The sequence below is a fragment of the Cololabis saira genome, chromosome 22, assembly GCF_033807715.1.
Source record: "Cololabis saira isolate AMF1-May2022 chromosome 22, fColSai1.1, whole genome shotgun sequence".
NCBI classification, from domain to species: domain Eukaryota; kingdom Metazoa; phylum Chordata; class Actinopteri; order Beloniformes; family Belonidae; genus Cololabis; species Cololabis saira.
In genome coordinates, this window is record NC_084608.1 from 31,733,644 (window position 1) to 31,751,711 (window position 18,068).

At 41.0% G+C, this 18,068-nt stretch overlaps 1 protein-coding gene across 1 annotated transcript in view; it reads left to right on the forward strand.

The window, feature by feature from the left end:
• The first annotated feature begins 4,905 nt into the window (after nucleotides 1-4,905).
• Nucleotides 4,906-18,068, forward strand: part of gpr158a (G protein-coupled receptor 158a) — a 144,946-nt gene continuing 131,783 nt past the window's right edge. Inside the window, exon 1 of the mRNA XM_061713771.1 lies at nucleotides 4,906-5,981. Coding sequence (XP_061569755.1) covers nucleotides 5,107-5,981 — 875 coding nt within the window. The 5' untranslated portion in view covers nucleotides 4,906-5,106. The remainder of the gene's footprint in view (nucleotides 5,982-18,068) is intronic.

Here is an 18,068-nt window from a genome sequence, read left to right on the forward strand (position 1 = left end):
AGGAAGGAAGGAAGGAAGGAAGGAAGGAAGGAAAGAATGAGCCAGAAAGAAAGAAAGAAAGAAATGAGCTAGAAAGAAAGAAAGAAAGAAAGAAAGAAAGAAAGAAAGAAAGAAAGAAAGAAAGAAATGAGCCTGAAAGAAAGAAAGAAAGAAAGAAAGAAAGAAAGAAAGAAAGAAAGAAAGAAAGAAAGAAAGATAAATTCCCGTTGATGACGTTTTTGTGTAACAAACATGGCGGATCTGAGAGCGAGATAGATTTATAGTTACAAAGGTGGAGTTGAATTGGTATTTTTTTTATCGTCATTTTTATCGTTATCGGGATAAATGCCAGAAATTATCGTGATACATTTTTTAGTCCATACCGCCCATCCCTAGTGTGGTAGGGTTCCTACCATGCTCCTCAAAGTTACATAGTGCCAGTGAAGGCGATACAGACCCCTCAGACCATGACAGAGGTTCATTAAACCTGTTGGAAGTTGATGTACCATCACAATGACTCTGGAAATATTATATTAAGGTGGAAAAGTTACATTGTGCTGCTTTAAGCCTGTTCAAAAACAGTACTTTCTCTCACGGGGAGTAAAAAGTTAGTGTAAGGAGTTGCTTAAAGTGTTTTCCAGTCATAGTTTTCCAGTTTATTCGATCATGCTTTTTTTTTTTTTTTAAAGAAAAGTTATATGCATATTGTTTATACTAAACAAGTAAGTAAGTTATTCTTATTTATATTCATTTTCATTGTTTCTTGTTCAGTGGGGTTGATTGCTGAAGTTTTGCTGTGATTATATAAAGGTTTTCATGTTGTATCGTTCAATCGCAGTTGACCATGAGTAATGTCCCGACAATAAAGTTTTCTTTCATTTGAAATTGTCACTACTTTTTTTTGGATAAACATTGGGCCCACAGGCCTCATTGAGTGAGTTTAAGTTAGTGATTGCACAATTAAAAGACAACCGATCAAGTGTAGTTTGTTTGGGAACGTGGTTGGAACTAAGCTTCTTGTGTCAAGAACATGAGAGCACAACTTCACTTCGTAAAAGTGAATGTTCAACAGACAGATAAGACCAAAGTAGAGTAATCTGACCTGAACGCCCAGCATAAGCACATATTTTAAGTAGAAACATCTAAGACACACTGTCAAGCACGGCAGTGGGGTGTTGATGATCTGGGGCCTCATTTATAAAGCTCGCTTGCGCACAAAACAGGGCTGAAAGATGCGCAAGCCACCTTCTACGCAAAGGTTGGGATTTAAAAAGAAAAAACTAACCGAAAAATCTGCGTATCCCTAAGCCAAACCTGACCATCCTGTAGGAACTTACTTAAGATATGGGGAACTGGCGATGCAGGCGGTGAGGTGGTGAAATGAAGCCATATTCATGTCATACTCTTAATAATGTCATCACATATCATATAATATAATAGCACTGATCGTGTCCCTCTGTGTGTGAAGCACAGCGTCAGTCAGGACACGCCGGGAACCTCCTCTTCACCCACCGCGACAACCGTAGAGTGACTGAGGACAGAATAAATGAGGGGCTCCGTAGATCGTTTAGGGGCTCTACGGAGCCCCTAAAGGGACACTGATTTTTTATATATATAATGAGTTTTACGCGCAGGAGCCGCTGCGCATGCTCAGCAGGCTCATTCATATGCAAATACTACTTTGCATTGCGCATTTATGGTAAAAAGTGGGCGTGTAGAGGACGGGATATGAGGCAAATTCAGCTGCGCAACCTTCCAGCTGGAATGTGATTTATAAAGAGAACATTGCGTGCAAGTGTGCGTGCACACGGTTTTATAAATCCAGATTTTTTTTGCGCCCGCCATTTTCGGCTTTTGGCTTTACGTGCACTTTTAGTATGAATCCTACGCACTCTTTTATAAATGAGGCCCCAGGGCCTTATTTTCAGCCTCCAATATTATGGACCAATACAGGACCAGGGTATCCAGCAGCCATTGAGCTGGCAATGAACTCTGAGTCATGTGATAAAAATCTGAAGAACATCTGAATACTTACAATCTGGGATGTTTTTAAATGGCTGGGTAGTTTAAAAACAGCCCAGTGAAACCAAATATATGTGTTTCATATCAAAACCCATTAGGATTTAGTGTTTTCTCGTCACCCAACATGTATGTACATACAGGCTGAACTATCACTGGAAAGATTTAAGGATTTTATTCAAATCTACATTGACATGATCAGTAAAATATTAATTTAGGAGGCTGACAACAAATAAGTTCACTTTGAAATTAATACAGTCGTACGTCAATATTGATAAGCTCAAATTCTGAATACAGTAATGGCCTGATGGAGGAAATGAAAGCACTCAGACTGAAACTGATGGTACGACTCAGTTTGAAGGTTGCCGTGCAGTCACTTCAGAGCAAAAGCTGTCTGCACAGAGCTCCTCAAAGATATCAAGTTTTCAACATAGGACAAGACAAACAAGCAGCTGGTATTTGAGGCTGCAAGTGGGGCGATTTGAATAAAAACCCACAAGGGCCTCAGATTCTAACTTTCTGCATCTGTCATGGCCGACGCAGGGCTGCAGCCAACTTCCTGCTCCGCCACTCTCCGTCACGCCTGTCTTCTCTCCCCCCGGATGAGAAGCCTCTGGCCCGCACAGCGTGACGTGACACGCCCCAACAGCCCGGAGGCAGACGGGCAGGAGAGGGAAGATGTGATAGTTGGGATAGTTGGGACTGGCGAGACGAAAGACTGGCAAAGCGAAGAACCTGCCCGTAAAATATTTCAGCGCAGCTCCAGTTAGTTGTGCTGCAGTCTGACTTTCAGCTCACTGAGGACCTTAAACTCAGCTGTGATTGTGAGGTGAAATTTATACCTGCAAAAACATTTTCATTAAGTATTATCTTGCTTCCAAAAAATGCAATTATTACATAAACAATGGTGTCAGCTGAGATGAACTTTCTTTTGGAGCCCGCCCCTAGTGGTTCATCAAGGAACTGCACAAAGTGACACTTGATGATGATGATGTCACGTTTCTTAAGCAGGGTGTGCCGCCTTGATTTGAATCAGAACTTTATGGCAATCTGCAGCTTTTATTTACTAATTTTCAATTAATGAGATCAGAACCCAACCCGTTTACGCCCCACCCCTTCTTATCATGGTTATTAAATGTTAGGATTTAGCTCAGGTGCATGAAACCCCTGAAAGATAACTAGAAGTTTCGATTTTCTATAGGATTTTTTATAATCTACAGCTCATATATCTCAAATTGGCTGTGATTAGCTTATTTGGAAGAAAAAAAAGACTTGATCTCGATCAATTGATCTAAATGAATAGCTCAGTTGTGATAAATGTTGATGAGTTGCTCCACCGAACGCTGCCGGTGATTGACAGAAGCGGCGGCCACAGACGGATCAATGGCGCTCCCGGAGCCTTATGAGGTGATGGAGGAGCCGGGCCGCGAGGGCGCACGGAGCCCGACGCGCCTCTCCTCTCCGCTGCTTCCATAGGCCTGCCCGACGCTCGCCGCGGTCGGAAGAGGGCGGAGAGCGTCTGTCATCCAAGTGAGAAGCTCCCTGACTCGGTGCTTCCTCAAAAATATATAAATAGAGTAATAAGAAGCTGCTCCCCCCTAGGAATGGTTGATATTTTACCGTTCACGATAAACCGTCAAAAAAATTCCCCACGGTAAGAATTTGTCATCTCGCGGTAAAAATGATAAATTCACGTTGATGATGTTTTTGTGTAAAGTCGAATTTATGGTTCTGCGTTACGTACGTGAAGGAAGGAAGGAAGGAAGGAAGGAAGGAAGGAAGGAAGGAAGGAAGGAAAGAAGGGAAGGAGGAAGGAAGGAAGGAAGGAAGGAAAGGAAAAAAGAAGGAAGGAAGGAAGGAAGGAAGGAAGGAAGGAAGGAAGGAAGGAAGGAAGGAAGGAAGGAAGGAATGAGCCAGAAAGAAAGAAAGAAAGAAAGGAGCCAGAAAGAAAAAAAGAAAGAAAGAAATGAGCCTGAAAGAAAGAAAGAAAGAAAGAAAGAAAGAAAGAAAGAAAGAAAGAAATGAGCCTGAAAGAAGGAAAGAAATAAAGAAAAAATGAGCCAGAAAGAAAGAAAGAAAGAAATGAGCCTGAAAGAAAGAAAGAAAGAAAGAAAGAAAGAAAGAAAGAAAGAAAGAAAGAAAGAAAGAAATGAGCCTGAAAGAAAGAAAGAAAGAAATGAGCCTGAAAGTAAGAAAGAAAGAAAGAAAGAACGAAAGAAAGAAAAAAAGAAATGAGCCTGAAAGAAAGACAGAAAGAAAGAAAGAAAGAAATGAGCCTGAAAGAAAGAAAGAAAGAAAGAAAGAAATGAGCCTGAAAGAAAGAAAGAAAGAAAGAAAAAAAGAAATGAGCCTGAAAGAAAGAAAGAAAGAAATGAGCCAGAAAGAAAGAAAGAAAGAAAGAAAGAAATGAGCCTGAAAGAAAGAAAGAAAGAAAGAAAGAAAGAAAGAAAGAAAGAAAGAAAGAAAGAAAGAAAGAAAGAAAGAAAGAAAGAAAGAAAGAAAGAAAGAAAGAAAGAAAGAAAGAGAAAGAAAAAAGGATACATTCCCGTTGATGAGGTTTTTGTGTAACAAACATGGCGGATCTGAGAGCGAGATAGATTTATAGTTACAAAGGTGGAGTTGAATTGGTATTTTTTTTATCGTCATTTTTATCGTTATCGGGAAAATGCCAGAAATTATCGTGATACATTTTTTAGTCCATACCGCCCATCCCTACTCCCCCCCCCTTCCCCTTTTACCCCTCCCTTCCTCCTCGTTTCGATTCAGTCTGTGTATCCAGCTCGTAGGAGGAGAGCGTCGGCCGCTCAGCAAGGCAGTGTTATCTTCAGCATCCTCAGCATCATCCTCAGCATCATCCTCAGCATCATCAACAAGCGGTGTGAGGCATCTGGAAGGAAGAAAAGGGGATTGTGCCAGAGGCAGACAAAGGGTTTTCCGTTGTTTTTCTGCGAAGACAGAGGTGTGGAGCGTTTCAGAGATATCCTACAAGTGGTGAAGCGATGTTTTAGCGGTGCGATTTGGCAGATTTTGCGCCCCATCCATCTACATCTGATAAACACTGTCATTCCGAGCTGCACACATCTGTGGACGCTCTCTGCAGGGGGGGAGATGGCTGTTTTCCGGCTGTCGCTGCTTCTGCAAGTGGGATTAGTCATCGGAGCGAATTACAAACACCCAGCTCGGTCGGGTGTCGGGGAGGATGCGCTGGCCGGCGCGGAGACGCACCACGGCGGGCAGCGGCGGGCGCAGCTCCGCCTCGCTCCCGGTCCCGGTCCCGGTGGGGAGAACCTGCATGAGCAGCAGCTTCCCAGGGTGGTCACGGCTTTCCTGCACACGGGGGACTCCAGCACCCTGAAACACGCCAACTGCTCCCGTAAGTACGAGCTCACCTCTCTGCGGGGAAGGTCACCCATCACCGCAACAAGCCCGCACGACTCCATGCGCAGCGTGCTGGACACGGTGCTGCACGCCACAAACTTCCTCAGCGTGATCCTGCAAGCCAACAGGTCCAGGGAGAGCCACCTCCGCAGAGACATCGAGTGGTACCATGCATTGGTCAGGAGCATGCTGGAGGGGGATGACAAGATCCACCGGGCTTGGGTGACTTTTGCAAAAGGGGGGGAGGCGGCATCATCATCGGGGCCGTCGGTGCTCCTGCAGGCCAGCAGAGCCGGCGGGGAGATCCTGCTCCAAGACCTCTCCATGGCGCACCAGCATCCGCACAACAGCACCACGGAAACACGCTGGTACCACGACATGAGGGACAGGAGCAACCCCACTTTCCACAAAAGGGTTCTGACCCAAGATTTTAGATCCGTGGAGAATGAGTTGAAAAGGGGAGAGAGTTTCATCCCGGACGGAACGCACGTCAAATGGTCTGCGCCCTTCTTGGAGTGCGAAAATGGGAATTTTGTTCCGCGCTGGCTTCTGACTTTATCTGCTGCTTTCTATGGCTTGAAGTCCGACCTGGTTCCTGAGTTCAGGTAGGAACACAATGGAGGAACATTTGCGTTCCCAAAACACGCGTCAAATTCCTCTACCTATCTTTTTTTTTTTGTCTTTTTCTTAAAGGAGCTTGAGGCCGGATTGTGGCAGGATTTATGAAAAAATCTGTATACATTTTAAGTTTTCTAGTAATAATGTCAGATGAAGCGTTCCAAACCCAAAAGAATGAGCCCTCTAGTGTATCTCTCCTTTGCCTTGAACAGGCTGTGTGCTGCAAAATGTGCTGCAATTCGGTCCCAAATTTCCCGCGCTGGGCTGCGGATGTGACGTCAAATGACGCTGCATGCACGTTCTCCCCGTTCTCCCGTGCCAGCTTCACTGTTGGCTGCAGTACCCCCAACGGCCGTCGTGGTGAAGGGTGGCGCTAGAGAGTCTCATTTCTTAAAAGGAGCCTCAAGCTCCTTTAAGTAAAAATCAAATTTTGCACAAAAAGACAGATATCATCCCTAGGGGTGGGAATTGGGAAGGACCTCACGATACGATACGCATCACGATACTTGAGCCACGATACGATACAAATTGCGATATCCCGATTATGCGATATATCCCGATATATCCCGATATATCGCGATATTCTACATAGTTCACCGAAAAATTTAAAAATGCATTACACATCTTAAAATCCAAGTTGTATATATGTACATCAGATGATAGTGATAATGCATTGGACAGACTGAGTCAAAACAATGTAATTCAAACTTTCCATTTTAATTATGCAACATATTTGCATGAAAAAACACACTGAAACACAATGAAAAGTGCAGTGTGTGCATTATTCTTAGATACAAAATACTCAAAATAAAATGCAGTGTCTCACCCACACTGAAATTGAAATCACAAAAATACAGTACAGCTACTTGCCCCTGACTTAAAATGACAAAAATAAAATGCAGTGTCTCACCCACACTGAAATCAAAAAATCAAGTGCAGCAATATATCGCGATACATACATTAAATATCGTATCGGGAGACTATGTATCGCGATATATTGCCGTATCAATATTTTTGCCCACCCCTAATCATCCCCGACCATCCCAGTCTGGCCTTCGGCAGGAGGGTTCCCCCTTATGATCCAGGTCCTGGTCCAGGTTTCTTCCCTCCTAAAGGGGAGTTTTTCCTTGCCACTGTTTGGCTTAAGGCTTTTCTCCCACCAGGGGAGTTTTTACCTGCCATTGTTTATGTAATAATTGCTCGGGGGTTCATGTTCTGGGTCTCTGGAAAGCGCCTAGAACAGGGGTCGGCAACCCAAAATGTTGGAAGAGCCATATTGGACCAAAAACACAAAAAACAAATATGTCTGGAGCCGCAAAAAATGAAAAGTCTTAGTATCAGCCTTAGAATGAAGGCGAATGGCGAAAGGCGAAATGTCGAGAAAAAAGTCAAAATGTCGAGAAAAAAGTCAAGATTTCGAAAAAAGTCGAAATGTTGAGTAAAAAGGCGAAATGTCTAAAAAAAAAAGTTGAAATGTCGAGATTAATGTTAAAGTAAAATCTCGAAAAAAAAGTCAAAATGTCGAGATTTATGTTGAAGTACAATTTCAAGAAAAAAGTCGAAATGTCTAGAAAAAAGTCAAAATTTCAAAAAAAGTAGAAATGTCGAGGAAATAGTCAAAATTTCGAGGAAAACATCAAAATCTCGAGAAAAAAGTCGAAATGTTAAGAAAAAAGTCGAAATGTCGAAAAAAAGTCAGAATTTCGAGAAAAAAGTCGAAATGTCGAAAAAAAGTCAGAATTTCGAGAAAAAAGTCGAAATGTCAAAAAGAAATGTTTAAAAAGGAATGGAAAAAGGAGGAAAATAGAAGAAAAAAGAAAAAAAGAAGAAAAAAAAGAAAAAGGAAGAAAAAAAGAGAAAAAAAGGAAAAAAAAGGCCAAACATTTTTGAAAAAGCTCCAGGAGCCACTAGGGCGGCGCTAAAGAGTCGCATGCGGCTCTAGAGCCGCGGGTTGCCGACCCCTGGCCTAGAGAAATTTTTTGTTGTATTAGATGCTATATGAATAAAATTGAATTTAATTGAATTGAATATCAACCAAAAGCTGCGTTCAGGTTCAGGTGGGCTTGACCACGTCTCCAAACCTGGCAGGGATTTGCAAGTCAAACCTGCCTCCCTTTCCTCACCAAACACACGCAGCCTCCCACAGGCCTCCCTCTTTTTAACAGAAGGGGGGGTTTTCTCCTCTCATCCAGTCTGACAAGGCGGCGGGATGCTAAAAATAACCCTGATGTTACTAGCAGTGGTGGAAACCTCTGGCTACAGGCCCCAATTCATCTTTTAAACTCACTCCGCTGCATGCTTTACTACACAGGAGATGTTGCGTGTCCTTTCTTTTGCCATCTACAGTAATGGGGCTGTTAAATCCCCCCCCCAGAGTCAATATTTAGAAGACACCAAATGTTCAAATTCAATTATATCTCGTCTCATTCATTCAATCCTCGACCTAAAGCCACTTCTGCAGCAGCCATGACAGGCGGTGTTGATATGCAGGAATAGAGTTGAGGCTCCATAGGATCCTGACCGATGAATATTTAATCCAGGTCACCGTGTGTGTGTACTGCTTTCGATGAATCTTTAATTGATAAACTTAGGTGGCTCACAGGTAGGCACAGACTGCAAATGACTCAACCTCTGCAGTGATTATACTGTAATATGCTGACATATACCTGGCAGAGCATCATACTCATACCTGGACACTCAGCTGCTGAATGGTCTACTGTATTTTACACTGGAGGGATTGTTTGCATTTTATCCCAGCCAGCATGATAGGGCTGGGGATCGATTCAAATATCAAGAATCGATTCGATTCCGATTCTTAAGATTCAGAATCGATTATCACGCTTTGATTCGATCCAATTCGATCCGATATTGATTTTGGTTACTGTTAATAAAACAGTTTTTTGAGCTGTTGCTTGAATGATATGACTGTAGTTCTGCAACATATTAATACTAGTATTATATTGAGATTCAACAGCAAGTATTGGCAGCTAATGATGCTGTAAGGACCAATCAGCTCCCAGAATGCTGATAGAACTGCTTTCAGAAACATTATGGGTCAGAATTACCAAACAGATCCAGGGCAGCAAACAGAGGACGAAAGAAATCGCTTTTTATTTTTTCCCACATTTATGAGAATTTGGTTTTTAACATTTATGCAAATGTAACCCCAAGACAGTATATAAAGCAAAGAAATATAGACAATTTATGCAATTATAACTGAAAACTTTAATGTTTTCATACCTTTAAACATATTTAAAGGCAAAAACATGGTACCAGTTATTCTCATGTCCAACAAAATATTCCTTTTTTGGGCATAAACAAAAAAGTACCAAAAGTTGTAATGTAAAGATGAAAAAAAACAAAACATTTTTTTTTTTTAAATCGATCTTTAGACATATGAATCGATTTTTAGGAATTAATATGAGAATCGATTTAAAACCGGATAATCAATCTTTTCAACACAGGTCTACAACATAACCATGTGGCCCCTATTTAGATCAAAAAAGGTCTACTTGGGTACACAGTGGGCTTGAAACTGAAAATATGTTGTGTATGGTTTCAGTATTATATACTGAAGAGTATTAGGGCCATGCAGGAGAAAAAATATTTGTGAGGGGAAGATTTTTTTTTATCGTGCACTTCGAGAAAAAAGTCGAAATGTCGAGAATAATGTTGAAATATAATTTCAAGAATAAAGTCTAAATTTCGGCTTTTTTCTCAACATTTCAACTTTATTCACGAAATTTTTACTTTTTTCTCGAAATTGTACTTCAACATTGCGACGGAATATTAGGGCCAAACTAAGACAAAAAAAAATAAAATTGGAAATTACGAGAATAAAGTCATAATATAATGAGAATAAAGTCGTAAAATTACGAGAATAAAGTCATAATGTTGCGAGAATAAAGTCGTAATAGAATAAAGTCGTAATATTATGAGAATAAAGTCGTAATATTACGAGAATAAAGTCGTAATAGAATAAAGTCGTAATATTACGAGAATAAAGTCGTAATATTATGAGAATAAAGTTGTTATTAGAATATAATTTATGAGAACTCTAACAGGAAGAGCATCTTTTCTCTGTGTTAAAATGAGGAATATTGAGCATCTTGTGAAGTTATATTTATATATTTATAATATATTTAGTATTACGACTTTATTCTCGAAATATTATGTCTTTATTCTCGTAATTTTACGACTTTATTCTCATATTATTATGACTTTATTCTCGTAATTTCCATTTTATTTTGTCTTAGTTTGGCCCTAATACTCCGTCGTAATTATAGCCCCAAGTCAATGTGGCCCAAATGTATGAAGTATACTAAACAGCAATAGGCTAAGAAAGGGGTTAATTATGTCCATGTAGCTTTTGTAAAATGTGGCCCATTAAGGAAGATTAACCAGTTGGACCCCTCTTAAACACCAAGTAAATCCCACCGAGAGACCTTAAAGCAGCACTATGTAACTTTTCCACCTTAATATAATATTTCCAGAGTCATTGTGATGGAACATCAACTTCCAACAGGTTTAATGACACCTCTGTCATGGTCTGAGGGGTCTGTATCACCTTCACTGGCACTATGTAACTTTGAGGAGCATGGTAGGAACTAGGGATGGGCGATATTTTACCGTTCAAGATATACCGTCAAAAAAATTCCCCACGGTAAGAATTTGTCATCTCATCTCATGGATAAATTCCTGTTGATGACGTTTTTGTGTAAAGCTGATTTATGGTTCTGCGGTTAAATCGACGCACAACGTACGTGAAGGAAGGAAGGAAGGAAGGAAGGAAGGAAGGAAGGAAGGAAGGAAGGAAGGAAGGAAGGAAGGAAGGAAGGAAGGAAGGAAGGATATGAGCCAGAAAGAAAGAAAGAAAGAAAGAAAGAAAGAAAGATATGAGCCTTAAAGAAAGAAAGATAGAAAGAAAGAAAGAAAGAAAGAAAGATATGAGCCTGAAAGAAAGAAAGAAAGAAATGATCCTAGAAAGAAAGAAAGAAAAAAGAAAGAAAGAAAGAAAGAAAGAAATTATCCTAGAAAGAAAGAAAGAAAAAAAAAGAAAGAAAGAAAGAAAGAAAGAAAGATATGAGCCTGAAAGAAAGAAAGAAAGAAATGATCCTAGAAAGAAAGAAAGAAAGAAAGAAATTATCCTAGAAAGAAAGAAAGAAAGAAAGAAATTATCCTAGAAAGAAAGAAAGAAAGAAAGAAAGAAAGAAAGAAAGAAAGAAAGAAAAGAAAGAAAGAAAGAAAGAAAGAAAGAAAGAAAGAAAGAAAGAAAGAAAGAAAGAAAGAAAGAAAGAAAGAAAGAAAGAAAGAAGGATAAATTCCCATTGATGACGTTTTTGTATTGGTATTTTTTTTATCGTTAAAATAAATGCCAGAAATTATTGTGATACATTTTTTAGTCCATACCGCCCATCCCTAGTTTAGTTAGAGCTCAGCAGAAGCTGGTATCATGGCCGAAGCAGCGGAAAAAACCCAAGAACATTTTTTAGTTTTATCGGAGGAGGCAAAAAAAAGAAAGCGGTAGAGTAACAAGCTAAATGCCCGGACAAGAATAAACATTAGCCCGGTGTTCACTCGCTGGCGTGAGCTGAAAGACGAGGAGGGATGTCCGACCGATGGTGATTTACGTATATTTAAGTATGTTGGACTACTAATTTATGACGAAGTCCCTCTAAAAAACGTGACAGGAAAAAGGAGCAGTAGAACAAAACCAGAGCGTATGAGTTTGTAATTTGTGGCGTATTATCTGTCTGAAACAGGACGGGGGCGGGGGAGACTTCACTAATAAAACCAAGTTGAACTTAGTGATTTTCAACATTATCATATTATATTGTTTAGCCAAAAATAGATACATTACCTCTTCGCTATCCATCCTGCAAACGACCGCTGAAAACAGAAAAGTAGTTTGAAAGTCCGTCCCGTCTTCTCTCATCAAAACAAATGCACGTGACGGGAGATCAGGATCTTTCCGGCAGTACGCGCTGGTTCTCATGGGAAATGTAGTGTTCTTTCTGGTAAAGCACTACCGCTTTGGTCCAAAGGAGCCGCCAAACTCAACAAAAGCTGAAAGTTACATTGTGCTGCTTTAAGGGCAAATACAGGTACAAACCTGCAGACAAATCCACCTGTTTTTCAGTCCACTTTTAGCTCTTTTGGGGCTTTCCTTGGATCAGCCTTTCATGACATCTAAAGTGTGACTTAGTTTTATTCTTGATTCAAACCCACTGGATGGTGATTTGTTCTGTGGGATTAACAGAAACATCCTGCTGTATTGTTAAACGCAGGAGATGCACTTTACAGGATTATGTCACATATCAGCAAATATGAAACTAACTCACAGAGCGACATGGTACTGCAATGACAGGTGACTTACAGACTCCAGAAAGAAAGAACGGAAACCAAAAAGAGGAGAAACAGACAGAGACTGAGCAAAGTCTGAGTAAATCGTTGACAGTTTCAAAACAGCAACTTCTCCTCCAGTCCTATAGGGGAGCTAAGAATTACCGACGGTCCTTGGGATTCTTTAAACATGACTGGAAATTTAATGAAAGTGCTCATGAAAATAAAATTCATCAAGAATTAGACGTGATAATTGCTAGTCTGAACTCTGATTAGTACGACGGAGTATTAGGGCCAAACTAAGACAAAAAAAAAATAAAATTGGAAATTACGAGAATAAAGTCAAAACCTAATGTTGCGACTATAAAGTTTTAATATTATGAGAATAAAGTCGTAATATTATGAGAATAAAGTCATAAAATTACGAGAATTAAGTCAAAACCTAATGTTGCGAGAATAAAGTTTTAATATTATAGAATAAAGTTTTAATATTATGAGAATAAAGTCGTAATATTACCAGAATAAAGTTGTAATATTACGAGAATAAAGTCGTAATATTACCAGAATAAAGTCAGAAAATTACGAGAATGAAGTCAAAACCTAATCATATTGTTTGCGAGAATAAAGTCGTAATATTACGACTTTATTCTCGTAATTATACGACTTTATTCTCGTAATTTTACGACTTTATTCTCGTATTTCCCATTTTTTTTGTCTTAGTTTGGCCCTAATACTCCGTCGTAGTTTAGTAAACGTGAAGAAAATGTTTGAAAATTGTTAACGTAAGAGTACATAAGAATAAACTGAACTCTTCCAATCACAGATCAGCTCCTAACAAGTCATTTGAATGCATGAAAGTCTCATACTAAGACGGGTTTTATTGGAAAACATTCCCTTAAAATGACTTAGATGCAATTCTACACCTGTGCCTCATTAAAAAGCGTGCATCTTGCGTATCTCCATCTCATGGCTTGCTGATCTCCCTTGACTCCGTGAGAGCCACATGAGCCGTGGTATGGCTATGGCTCAGGTGTTTAAGTGTTTTCCTTCCAGTTGGAAGACGGTGGTTTGTTCCCCGGCCCATTCAAATGTCCAAGTGTCATTTGGAGAGACACAACAGCCCTGGTAGCTCATTGAAGTGGCTGTAGAGGTGATGGAACATATATGCACACTGACAAAGCTTTCTGCTTCAAGTTCTTCAAGCTAGGGATGGGCGGTATGGACTAAAAAATCTATCGCGATAATTTCTGGCATTTATCTCGATAACGATAAAATGACGATAAAAAAAATACCAATTCAACTCCATCTTTTTAACTATAAATCTATCACCACATTCAGTCTTTGGAGCAAAACACTGCTCTAAAAGATACTAAATGCTACTAAATGTCATCAATGGGAATTTATCTTTCTTTCTTTCTTTCTTTCTTTCTTTCTTTCTTTCTTTCTTTCTTCTTTCTTTCTTTCTTTCTTTCCTCCTGCTCTCTCCTTCCTTCCTTGTTTTTTCCCTTCCTTCCTCCTTCCTTCCTTCCTTCCTTCCTTCCTTCCTTCCTTCCTTCCTTCCTTCCTTCCTTCCTTCCTTCCTTCCTTCCTTCCTTCCTTCCTTCTTTCCTCCTTCCTTCCTTCCTTCCTTCCTTCCTTCCTTCCTTCCTTCCTTCCTTCCTTCCTTCTTTCCTCCTTCCTTCCTTCCTTCCTTCCTTCCTTCCTTCCTTCCTTCCTTCCTTCCTTCCTTCCTTCCTTCCTTCCTTCCTCCTGCTCCTTCCTTCCTTCCTTCCTTCCTTCCTTCCTTCCTTCCTTCCTTCCTTCCTTCCTTCCTTCCTTCCTTCCTTCCTTCCTTCCTTCCTTCCTTCCTTCCTTCCTTCCTTCTTTCCTCCTTCCTTCCTTCCTTCCTTCCTTCCTTCCTTCTTTCCTCCTTCCTTCCTTCCTTCCTTCCTTCCTTCCTTCCTTCCTTCCTTCCTTCCTTCCTTCCTTCCTTCCTTCCTTCCTTCCTTCCTTCCTTCCTTCCTTCCTCCTGCTCTCTCCTTCCTTCCTTCCTTCCTTCCTTCCTTCCTTCCTTCCTTCCTTCCTTCCTTCCTTCCTTCCTTCCTTCCTTCCTTCCTTCCTTCCTTCCTTCCTTCCTTCACGTACGTTGTGCGTGGATTTAACACAGAACCATAAATCATCTTTACACAAAAACGTCACCAACGGGAATTTATCGTTTTTACCGTGAGATACAAATTCTTATTGTGAAGAATTTTTTTGACAGTTTATCGTGAACGGTAAAATATCGCCCATTCGTACTTCAAGCGGACGAAATTGCTTCTTTAGGGTTTTTTTCACCTGAAACGCTGCTTGCTGGATGTGACTTTTTTATACATTAGCTGGTTTGGAGACACATACAGTAACTCTGGAAACTGGAAAATGTTATTAAAAAAAAAGTCCTGATTGGCTGAAGTTGTGTCCATCAGTCCTTCAGGCTCAATCTTCAACCAATCACATTTACAACCACTGATCTCGCAAATCCTGAGAGAATCCAGCTACCTTTCAAAGTAAATGTCTGAGCGCATAAAATAAAATCCCAAATTGTACAGAGACGTTAACACGGTTAGAAACTCGACTTGATCGGTGTGTGTCAATAGCAAATCAAAACATGTAAGCGCTGAGCCTCCAAAGTACCGTTCCTTTTCATGTGACGCGTCGCTGGGAGTCGCTGGTCTGAGGTTGATAATGTCTTTTATTTGACAGAATGAGATCTGGATTCATAAATGGTTTCAAGGAGACGTTTCGCTCCTCACTCAGGTGGTCATGACACTCAGTCTGATGTGTTTTGTATCATGCGGATGACACAACGCCTTGGATTATGTGTTTGTAAAAGATAAACTAATGCAGGTGTGAAGTAAAGAAATAGATGATGGAGAAAAATGATTGTGCATGATGTTTCCTGTGTTCAGTATATCTATCCATTCATTAACCCCTGAACTCCTGAGGGCTGTTGGCTGTTATAAGGTTTTTTATGGGGTATTTATTGATTATATGAACATCTAATGATTTGTCGGTTACGACTTTTTATCTGAGTTTAGCACATTGTCTATTTGTTCTCATGACTAAGGCCCCGTTTACACGTAGCAAAAACGGTGGTGTTTTCATGCGTTTTGGCCGTTCGTTACACAAAAACGGAGCTCAAAGTCACCAAAAACGATAATTTCTGAAAACTCCGGCCAAAGTGGAGATTTTCAAAAACTCTGTTTTCACGTTTGCTTGTAAACTGAGGGAAACGGACATTTAGGCTTCAGAACGTCACATTATGAGACAGAAACGTCACCAGCGTCATTTGTGTGATCTGTGTTTACAATTTGTTTGGCCACCGTCAATATTTTCTTGTATTTTACCTGTTTTATATTCTAACGTCACACTTAAAAGTAACTCCACTTCTCTGTCACTCCAAACTAAAGACTCTCGTTCCGTCTTGGGAGTAAAGCCTGAATTATGGTCCCGCGTTAAATCAACGCAGAGCTACGGCGTAGGGTACGCGGCGACGCGCGCCGTACGGTGTGCGTCGCTGTCAGCCTTAAAGGGAACCCTGCATATTAAGACATGTAGTCCCTAATTAGCCACAATTGTTCTCTTATACTAAAATATGTTGTTAGAAACACATAAAATAATCTAATTGCTTTAAAAATCTACAATTTTTATCACATATTTTGACCTGCGGGAGGCGCCATGTTTTACCTGCGCAATGTATTCTGGGGGCGATGACGTACGACGGTGGCTCTGGGAAGATAAGCCCCATTAGTTTAACTGGGACAGGTATCTAAAACATAGATGGGCAGCATCTCCCGGCCGTGGAGGCTGACGAGGGAGCCCATAAGACGTCTCGGTTCAGGCAAACTGGATCAAAGTTCTGTGATGCACGGGAGATCTGCAAAAATGATCAATGTTGTGCGCATCTTACCAGTGCATTAGGCTCCTGCGTAGACGGCGTAGCCTACGGCGTAGCCTGCGTAGGCTACGCCGTAGCCTGCGTAGCCGGGGCTCTACAGCCCGCAGCGCTCCGCCACCCGCTCTCCGCTCTCCGCTCTCCGCTCTCGCCGCCGCCGGGATGGAGACGCCGGTGGGCAGGAGGCACGTTTGAGTGGGCATAGCCCCCCCCCTCTCCCCCCTAAAACCGGCTTCGGTGCTGGGTGATGACAGACCAGAGGCTGAGGGGACTGGCCCGGGACTTTGACGAAACGGGAGGCGCAGACTTCGCTTCAAATAGGCAAGAACATCTTTATTTAATTTAATGACGCCAGATCTGGCTGGGGTTTTTATTGTAGCATCGGCTATCTGCTAGTTGAAACGTGTGGTCTGTTAGTCTATCTGAGTTTTATGGTGTTTTTATAGTTCATGCTGTATGGGGCTGCACTTTTTTTTAATTTTATTTTACTTTTTTGTAGGTGCGCCGTCACCTTAATGTTCAGCTGTGTTTTCATCTGTGTTTCTGGTGCGCCGTCACCTGTTTAGCTGTGTTTTCATCTGTTTCTGGGTGTCAAAACAGTGTACGGGGGTTAGCAGGAGCCACCGTGTGACGTACTACCCAGAACGTAAAAACAATGGCGACCTACATGTTAAATTATATTTTCAATTTTATAAAAACGAAGACATCAAAAAGGTTTTTTTATATCACATTGTTATAATTGATACCAACATTTATCTTTTAAGACCTACATGTCTTAATATGCAGGGTTCCTTTTAACTGGAAGTTACACATGTCATTTGTTGATGTTTTTTCCAGGATTCTGATTGGCTAGCATGACTTTATGCTTCTCGTTACACTGCCCCCTGCAGGTTTGGCTGCTCATAGCACCTTAACAGCGCATTTATGCGGATTCCTGTAAATGATGGTATTTTTCAAACGTAGAGGGGGAAATATCCGTTTTTGTAAATACCCGGCTCTGTGTAAACGTGGCCTGAATTACGGTAAACACAAACCCGGTCAGGGTCCAAGACCCCTTTCAGCTGACCGTGTCCAAATATCTACAATCTCTTGTTAGAAATTGTATCATAGCAACACATCTACCGACAGAGGTTTTTAGTATGGCAGCATTCAGAGATGATTACGCTGGACCTAATTCTGTATGATTTTCCAGACTTCAACGCATATGTTTAGTCCCTAACTAGCCGTTTGCAAGTTATATCAAAATAGTGGACGGATTCCACCCTTCATTCTCCGTCTAAGTATCCAAATTGAGTTTCAAAAGCACTGATTATGCAACATTATGTAAGATGTGTCTGAGTAGTAACCGGGGGAAGAGAGTCGAGAAATGTATTGTAGTCATTTTTGTACTATTATTGTGAAAGTGCACCTTTTTAGTGCCGAGGACTAGGGATGGGCGGTATGGACTAAAAAAATGATCACAATCATTTCTGGCATTTATCCCGATAACGATAAAAATGACGATAAAAAAAAAAACAATTCAACTCCACCTTTGTAACTATAAATCTATCACCACATTAAAAATCTATCCTTTTCCCTGCCTCTCTTCTCCATTACCATTTTTATTTATTATAAATATCTCATAGCTATCATTTTTGTCCATCGTTCCTGTAGTTTCTTGTGCCGGCCCCCCTTTTTTCTCTTTTGTGTATGTTTGCAGGCCGGAGCCTCAGGAGCTGCGTTCTGGCCTGTGTTCCCGGCCCTCCCCCCCCTCTGGTCATCCCATTGCTTCTTCCACCTGCCTACGTGGATGTCTGCTGTTGCTGCTTCCGCCTGCCTG